Here is a 9898-nt window from a genome sequence, read left to right as displayed (position 1 = left end):
AGAAAGAAGAAAACTTTGGCATTATTAATACTGAAAGTTTTTGTAATAACGAAGATTGAGGAGGTTTTGATTACTTAGCAGACTTGATGTTAATAATCTGTTAGAGAAGTAAAAGTTTTGTTTATTTTTTGTTAAGGTAACTGCAAACTTCAGATAAGGATCCATGTACAGGGATACAAGAGGTCACATGCTAATGATAAAGACAAAAGACAAGCCTCTTATTGAGGATCAGAATGAAATGGTGGATATCAAGTTGCTGAAAAATGGGAAGTAACTATGAATACATCATCCAGTGGTAAGTGTAAAGTTTTATAGCTTAAACCTGTTGCTTGCTACAGTTTTTTTAAATGGCCACAACAGGGTGCTATTGCAATGCTGGCTTACTGTATATAGCTGTATGAGTATCACACATATCAAATATGTGTGCATAAACATCATGCATCTTTATTTCAAACACAAAGACATGATTACTGTCCTATACAATGTATTTTCAAACTACATGTGAATGTTTTATTTCATTTATATGAATTACCTGTAAAATAAAAAGGTATTCAATCAAATGTAAACTAGTAGTTATGTGACTCATTAGGAAATTAGTATTATTGAAGAGTAACGTGTTCTAAACCTTTGAAGATCTAAATCTACCCTTCTTTATAGCCTTAACTGTTTTAGGTTATTATCACTGACCAATTTTATTGTCAAGCACAATACAGTATTAACTTTCATTTCTACTATAACGTGTAAAGTTTATATACATATGAAAAAGGTTCATAAATTTTTTAGCACAATTAAAGTTTTTTTCTCCTCAGTGTGTGTCCTCTGATGTTTTTTAAGGTAAACATTTCTTCCAAATCCTTTGCCACATACTACACAACTGTATGGTTTCTCTCCAGAATGTACTCTCACATGATCTTTTAGGTCACTACTCCTTCTAAATCCTTTGCCACACACAACACAAATGTATGGTTTCTCCCCAGTATGTATTCTCTCATGTATTTTTAGGTCACTATTTCTTCCATATTGATTACCACAAACAACACAAGTGAAATTTTTTTCTCCAGTATGTATCCTCTCATGTTTTTTTAGCAAACTACTACAGCTAAAATATTTGCCACAAGCTACACAGTTGTATGGTTTCTCCCCAGTGTGAATAGTTTGATGTACTTTTAAGTGACTATTTCTTCCAAATCCTTTGCCACACATTACACAATGGTACGGTTTCTCTCCAGAATGTATTCTTAGATGTATCTTTAATTGACTATTTGTACCAAATTTTTTACCACATACTATACAATTGTATGGTTTCTCCCCAGAGTGTATCTTTTCATGTTTTTTAGTGTACTACTACTTCTATAGCCTTTGCCACAAACTACACAAATGTATGGTTTCTCCCCCGTGTGAATTTTTTGGTGTATTGTAAGCTGATTATTTGTAGCAAATTTTTTGTCACACACTATACAGCTGTATGGTTTCTCTCCAGTGTGCAACCTCTCATGTTTTATAAGGTCACTATTTTGTTTAAATTCTTTGCCACATACAACACAAAAATACGGTTTCTCTCCAGTGTGTATCTTCTTATGAATATTTAGGTTACTGCCACTTTCAAATCCTTTGCCACACACAATACACCTGTAGGGTTTCTCCCCAGTGTGTAACACTTCATGTTTTTTAAGGTGGTCCTTTTTAGCAAATCCTCTACCACATACTGCACAACTATATGGTTTTTCTCCAGTGTGCATCCTCTGATGTTCCTTTAGATGACCATTTTTGGCAAATGTTTTGCCACAAACTTCACATCTATGTGGTTTCTCACCAGTATGCACCCTCTGATGCTCCTTTAGATTAAAACTTTTAGCAAATATTTTGACACAAACTCCACACCTATATGGTTTCTCACCAGTGTGCACCTTCTCATGCAATTCAAATTTACCTTTATTGCCAAATGTTTTGCCACATGAAACACACATGTATGGATTATCTCCAATGTGGGAAACCTGACATTTTTTTAAGATACTTTCCATTGAACATTTGTTGCCAAGCACATCATCACTGTTTGGTTGCTGAGAATTTCTGTTTCTGAAACTGGATGTTTCTTGTAATAAAATACAATCAGAGAACTTTCTTTCACAATGGTTGTTCACATAAGTCTTTCGATCTACAATAAAAATATAAGGCATATAACTATAGCAATAAATGAAAACAAACAAATTTCTTACCTTCCTAAGTACAGTTTGTAATTTTGTATTGAACAAAATAAACTCCCAAATACATAATGAAATGCATTATTTTGATAAGCCTTCTTAAATGTTCTCATGAAAAAGGCAGAAAAAAACAGCAGACTAAATAAACAGATAGATCAACAGTAACAGATTTCTAGATTTTACCTCAAAGCACTTTTGTGTCAATAAACTTGGAGAGAAGTTTGTAAAATAAGGAATGTAATACCTCAAAACAATAAATTATGTCACATGAAAATTTTTTAATTCAGTGGCTACCAAAAATAGCTCATCAGATGAACGGTGATACCTAACATACAGCAATCTAACATTTTAGCAAAAGTAAAAACAAAGGAATTCATCACCAGCTGTATCCAAATAATATACATCTTTAATAAACAAAATAAAACCTTGCATGATGGTTTGGCAAACTTGAGTATAAGATAAGATTTACATATAAACCTATACTAAAAACGTTCATAAAATTGAAAATCCTATTAGGAAAGAACTATACTGGGGGAAACATGCAAATTAAATGTTACAGTAATGTAAGAAAGCACACAAATGTAACACCCTTATTTAAAACATGGAAATGTTGAATGATGGTCATGCCTGGGATATCCACAAAGCAATTAAATGTGATGAATCACTAATTATGTTATATGAAACCAAGCCAACATCAGACATTATAAAAAAGGAAGTAAAAAAACCATGAACACATTGGAATTAACAAAACTCAGGGATGCTGTAACATCCAACCACTCTGGTTTCATAAAATTATCATATACATGTATATTAACTACTACTAATAAACCTTCATCCTAGGGTGCACTTTACATTCCAGCTGATCTAATGTTTTGAAATTTTTAATTCTAATATTTTCTGGTAATTTATTTTTAGTTTAAAGAACCTGAGTGTGATTTATGTTATCATTAAATACTGAAATAGAACTGACTTAACAGCTCTTGTTATACTACCCTGACAATTTCCAGCAATGTCTTAGTATTGTAGAAGCTTCACAATCAACTATGTTTCTTATAATGTTTATATCTACCATATTATCTATTTTAAATTTAAATGTGTTATTTTGCAGACATAGTATGAAGGTACTGCTTACGTAAGCAGTGTTTTTAAAATTATTAATTAGTAAAATGCCAATAAGTAAACACATTTTTAAAAAGTGTCTGATACATAAGAGGTGAAACACATAAACATACTCTTTATTGGTCTACATTATGTATCTATTGCAAAAAGCTGTATTTCTAATTTTGTCTTTAAAAGAAAATCAGCTTTTTTTCTCAAAAAATGCTATGTAATCAAAAGTAATTCATGAAATAAAACCATTATATATTTCAAATTTTACTATATTAAGTATTTGTACAAAATGCTTTACATTTATAGGCATTTTTAGTAATCTAGCATTTCCATCTATGTCACTGGCAGCTAAATTTATATCAGGAATAGCATACACCACATTTTGCATCTAAGCTCCTCATAAATATATTTGCGTTCATGTATCTTATGATTTTTAACATTTAGTCATTAGAACTTTACAGTGCAGCATGTAGAATACCCCATGCATAAACTGATAAAGAAATCATGATTTACATTAATGCTGCCATGCATTTAAAATGGTCTTTAATACACACAAATATATATACCTGTTTAAAGCTTTTTGCAATATGTATTATGTTATATATATATTCTTCCTAAAGCTGGCTTATATGTAAAATACTGTATATCCAACTTAACTGGGTTTCTACTACAAACAAAAGCAATGTAATAATATCATTGCATTAATATACATATATGTTTATAACTCTGTGTGTGTACAGTTGAGGATGTGTGAGTTAAAGTTATATTGCATATTTGTTTATATAGTTTTGGTTAAGGTTTGAAGCTTAGAGGTAGGTATTTTTAAATGTGTGTGTGTGGTGCTAAACTTTCACAATTCAGAATCTTCAAGGACTTCCTTGGCTAGCTAGAAATCTATTTGAAGTGTTTTTCTACCAATAGAACAAGCAATATGAAAACAAAAATACTTGCCAAATGACCAAAGGAAAACAGTAAAACTTGATGTCCCTCAGACAAATCTTATTGTCCTTGGCAGTGGATGATATGCATTCCACACCCCTAAGTGACACTTTAAATAGTATGCAAGTTTTCATTAATTCATCACCAACTTTGTTTTCAACATTAAAAGGGATGACACAGATACTTGTACAAACTGGTATGATCTTGAAGTTTTCTTGTCTATATGTGTTATATGGAACAGCCAATGACATATGCAGCTTTGGATTTATGGTATACCACACTTGTAGCCATTGTCTGTTTTGAAAGTGTAGTATAGGAATATATAATAATTTTTGCTGTCCTTGTCTGGAATGAACATGTTTAGAAAAACACCCAGTAAAGATAAATAGAAACTAAGAAGTCTACCACTTTACCTGTATAAACATAAACCTGATTATGAATAAATATTTGTTTATTTGTTCACTTGTATTTGTCTTTTGCTTGTGCTGTATTTGATTCATTCTGTAAATAACATTTCAAGAATCTGTACTTACCAGATGTATTTCCTATCCCTGATTCAAGTTGTAGGAACTCTTCTTGAAATTCATTTTCTCTTTTTACACTCAAAGCATAATGTTTGGAATACTCTTGATCATTATCATCATCACTCTCACTGAACTTGGAAATAATGCCAACTTTTAAATCAGCATGTTTCTCAGTTATTATTCCAACAAATGTGTTCTGGACAAATAATAAAGTGTCAAAATAAACAACAACCAGTATTATCATTAAAATGTACATCTCAATAGTGCACTAATTTTAAAGTATGCTGAATCACAAGTGACATTTATTTTATGGAATAATTTTTAACAAATTTCCTCAGCTAGGTTACATCATGGCAAAAAATTACTTCAAGAAAAAACAAGTAGTTCAAAAAACTTCTATATTATAAAGTTTATTTGATAATATATCAATTGTAGTAGTAATCATTTTAAGTAAAATTAATATTAGTTAGGTTTATATGACAGAAAATACAAAAGTGACACAAAAATCCAATTTGCACTTTCTTTAAACATATTTTGAAAAATGAATTACTCACATACTAATTTTGGTTTAACATGTACAATAATCTAAGTAAATAATATTCTTAAAAGGTTATTTGTTTTAAATTTTGAATTAACATACAATGAAATTAAATACTTCAAGAAACAGCATTTTAATGGAAAACATTTTAAAAATAAATAATTGAGCATTACAATGGCACTAACAATTTAATAACCATGACACACAATTTTTTAATATAAACGAATGCTTACATTTCAGTTTTCTAAGACTCAAGATTTCATTATTAACTTTTCATCTTGGTTATTTAACAAGTTAACTACATTTCAGAGATTCTTGTTAAACATTATGAAATGTTAAAACTGATTCTTATGTATTTCATGTTTGTAGGCTTATAGAGGTTTTAAAATATTTTCCCATCATAAGAAGACAAGTTTAATTTTCATACATTAGTATTAAAAAGTTTTTAAAGACAGAGAAACAATTTTTTTTCTTTTGGTTCTTCTAATAACTAGTTTTTTCCACAATATGTTTGACTTATGTGTCTTCCAGTGTAAAATCCCTGAAGTGTCTTCCAGCTATAATACATTTACTTTCATAAATGATTCACACACAATATACACTCTCAAAATAATTGGGAAGAAACAGTTTTTCTTAAATATAATGTTTGGTCACTTGTTTCAAAGCCTACTTGCTACAAAAACAAAACAAGCAGACATTTTCAAGAAATGTTTGTCTTCATCAGCACACATCCAAGGAAATCTTTTATACATAGCTGATAATGAAAAAGTAATATACAATACTGTCTAAATTTTTTTTAGCTTTAGAATTTGTCATTCTCAAAACACTGTGAAAAAAAATCAAAAAACATGAAGAAAATTATTTCTTAATTCTAGCTGTAGATCAGAAACACCTATGACAATGTTTTTCCATTTCACAGCATGCTTTTACAAAAATAATCGATCAAGTAAACTATATGAGGACTGCTGTTTATGATTTGTACATAAACACTAAAATCAAAAAATCATCATGCATTCACATAAATTCAACATTATGGCTAAAATAGCCAAAAATCTATCTTTTGGTTTACAGCTGAAGTGCTGTTTGTTTTTATTTGTTGCACTGCCCTGTGAGCTGTGACAATAGACACTATCAGCAGTGACTATACAACAAACAAGTATAATTCAGTAAAATATTATAATTCATTTGTGATATTGTTACATACAATCTTGATAAATATGTTAAATTGCATAGTTTGACCCTGTAACCTACTGAAAACCAAATGCTAAAAGGCACATTTTTTTTCCTTTCAAATGACCAACTATTTTATGCCAAGTTTTATGACTGTACTTTAAGTAATTTTGAAGCTACAACTGTGAGAAGAAAGTTTAACTAATTGAACCAACCAACCAATGTAACTATCCAACAAAAATTAATGATCCACACATCACCTTAGTTGTCTTTGTTACTCCATCATGGTTCTCTTCTTGCTCCTGTTTTTCTACTTTGAAATCAAAAATGGAACATGAAGATCCTTCTTCTGTTCCTAAAGATACAAATTATTTTGTCATTAATGAACTTAAATATGATTTATTTTTCTTGGCTCTTATTGCTCACTGCACTTAATACCAGCAGCAACCTATGATATCTAAAGTTAAAACACAGCCTGTATGATTTGCCTTTACATCCTGAAAATGTTTTGATAAAATATGTCTAGTTATTGTGATAAAAGGTTATGTGAATATATAAATATATGTTCAAAGGCTTGGCATATACATTTATGACATAGCTAAAACATGGTAGTATTTCCAAAGAATATTGACTTCAGAGGAGTGCTACTAGAATGAATCTAGGGGTGGAAGAGTTAACCCATTACTTGCGGCAGGAGCAGCTCAGTTGCTGTTTTCTGACTCACAGATAAAACTGAGTTGCCATCAATCACAATAAAACAGTAATTTTCATCATTCGCATAGAGTTATAGTTATATATGTGCGACTGACGGATATTTCTGTCATTCGCAGCTTAGCCATAGAACTTCAGTGACGGAAATATCTGTCATCTGCAGTTAATGGGTTAAGATAGTTTTATATTTATAACATAGTGACTTACTTATTAAATGAGATGCTGTCAGTAGTACTGGAGGGCCAGGCCAGTAGTTTACAGGAGCTTAAAAGGGGAATTGACGATTTCCTGAATAATAAAGGATGAATTAAAATTTTTACTTTTCTTAGGGATGGGTGTGCAGGAACAGCTTTAAAGGATTGAATGGTCCCTTACTGCCCATAGGTTATGTTATTTTGTAAGAAATAAGAAGTATCCAAAGAATTTTAACATGGCTTTTGAAAAACAGCAACATTTGAGAAAGAAAACGTTAAAAAGTTAACATTTTCCTAAACTGAAAATTTATTTCTGATAGATATGTATTTCCTCTCACAAAAAGCTTTCTCAATTAATACTGCCCTTTCTCGGCACAAATGTTTCACTCACCGCTAGCCTTGTAACTCCCACTTCTTTCTCCATATCTACATGCAAGTGATCATGCATAACTGATGAGCAAGAGGCCCCTGTACGGGATAAGAAACTGAGTACTTACCAGTCGCAAAGAAACCCATGCAGCATGAAACAGCCACGTGATGTGGATCATGAGATGCAAAAATATGCGGGATAGTCCACATACCCGCGCTGATGATGTCCTCCAAAGGAAGACGGAAATAGGTAACAATCTGTCCAACTCAAGCTGAGAGCACCCACCACATCTGCCTACAGATGAGGAACAGGTGACCAAAAATAGGGAATTTGTATTTTAAGAGGAGATACAAATGTGTCCAAATCAGGGACATCCCAACATGCATACAACTCCTAAAAAAATGATAGGATCCAAAGAACACTCCATCAGTAGAATCTTGTTGGTTAAGGATAACTGAATTGCGATCAGATTCAGGGCACCTGGAATATGACACACCAGCAAAGTAATTTGATTACTGTGGGCCCAATAAAGAAGATCCACAGTTGCAAAACAAAGGTCTCTCGACCGGATGCCTTCTTGCCTTGTGATATAGGACACCACTGTCGAATTGTCTGAGTGGATCCTCACCATCTGTCCCCAAAGATACAGCAGGAAATGAAGGACAGCATTCTGAACAGCATGAAGCTCCAAGATATAGATATGGAAAGCAGATTTGGTAAAAGTCCACCATTCCAAAACCTTCTGATAGTTGAGATACGCTCGCCAACTGGAAAGGGAGGCATCTATAAAAAGGTGACAATCCAGACAAGTTGGAGGAAGAGGAACCCCACAGTAGTATTGGTCCGATCCAGCCACCAGGCAAAGTCTGTCAATAATGGAGAGGGAAGTATTAGAAAAGCATCCAAGGGATCCTGAACAAAGCTTCATTGGTCAATTAAAGCCCACTGAAGATGGTGCATGTGGGCCTGACCCAGAAGAATGAAGGCTTCGAGAGAAGCCCACATCCTTAAAAGAGATAGAACCTCCAGTGCAGTAGGAGAGGGTCAGGAAGAGACTAATGAGAAGCCAGCATTAGGGTCCAAACCTTACAAAGGAATAAGAGATTCCAAACACTGGGAGTCTAAATATGGGTAGTTGGCAAGATGAAAAACAAAAGCATGATTTTCCAATGTATGAAGGGGATGAAGCATATTCATCCCTGAGTGCAACTCTTCCCAAAACAGGATGATGTCTAAAGACTGCAAATATCCAGTGGAGGAGAGAAAACCAGATATTGATCAAAAGATTTGTCCCCAAGGAGGGCATGGGTAGAACCACAGGAAATGGGAGTCAAAGACGAAATGAAACAAACCTGATTAATCAAGTCAATGAAGTGAGAAGGAGGCCTGGGCAAGTTCCCCCAATATGACATGCAACTGAGAAGCATATTTAGGAGAGGGGGGGGAGGCTGTTCAAATTCTCATCCTCTCTGTCAGACACAACAGGCACTGGTATGACAGGATACTCCAGGTGGTGGTGAATGTTGCATGAAATTAGACAATTCTCTACAGATCATAGTAACCACATCATTGACCAATAACTTTGGCACCGACCCAAAAAGACATGGTCAGTAAATCCGCAGATTCAGTGATACCAGTGGTAGTTGCAAATACTTGAAACTGTGAGTGCATACTTACAAAGTATAAACTTGTACAAGTTGAACAAAAAAGTATCGAAAAAATACACTAAATGAAAATATAGCACAAAAACAGACATGTCTTAACAATAAGGCAGCAAATTGAGAAGTGATTAACAGGTACATTATTAAAGAGTGTATTAGTTATGATAGGGGTAGTGTCACACTCATATTGGTGGAGGGTTTCTGCATGATCATTTGCATGTAAATATACAGAAAGAAGTGGGAGTTACAAGACTAGTGGTGAACGAAAAATATGCACCGACAGAGCACAGTACTAATTGAGAAAGCTTTTTGTGAGAGGAGGTAAGATTTCGTATCATCAGGGGCGGATTGGGATGGCTAAGCGGCCCGGGATAGGGATCACAGTGGCCCTGGACAGGTTTTCTGTTAAACTTTTATCCGATGATTTACCGCTCTCAAAACTCACGTGACGTCCCTGTTCCGCATTGTTATGTTTCTGCT

The 9898-nt window shown here is 33.2% G+C and overlaps 1 protein-coding gene across 1 annotated transcript in view; it reads right to left on the bottom strand.

Moving 5' to 3' along the window:
* Positions 1 to 1103: 1103 nt before the first annotated feature.
* Positions 1104 to 9898, bottom strand: part of LOC106467301 (zinc finger protein 271-like) — a gene marked incomplete at its 5' end in the record, with an annotated part of 28006 nt that continues 19211 nt past the window's right edge. Inside the window, 4 exons of the mRNA XM_022395458.1 lie at positions 1104 to 2155; positions 4784 to 4970; positions 6743 to 6837; positions 7401 to 7457. Of these exons, the coding sequence (XP_022251166.1) occupies positions 1287 to 2155; positions 4784 to 4970; positions 6743 to 6837; positions 7401 to 7457 (1208 nt within the window). The remainder of the gene's footprint in view (positions 2156 to 4783; positions 4971 to 6742; positions 6838 to 7400; positions 7458 to 9898) is intronic.

Source organism: Limulus polyphemus, unplaced genomic scaffold, assembly GCF_000517525.1.
Source record: "Limulus polyphemus unplaced genomic scaffold, Limulus_polyphemus-2.1.2 Scaffold2560, whole genome shotgun sequence".
Classification (NCBI taxonomy): Eukaryota; Metazoa; Arthropoda; class Merostomata; order Xiphosura; family Limulidae; genus Limulus; species Limulus polyphemus.
The sequence above is the reverse complement of the archived record's forward strand: the minus strand, read 5'-3'. Positions and strand labels throughout refer to the sequence as shown.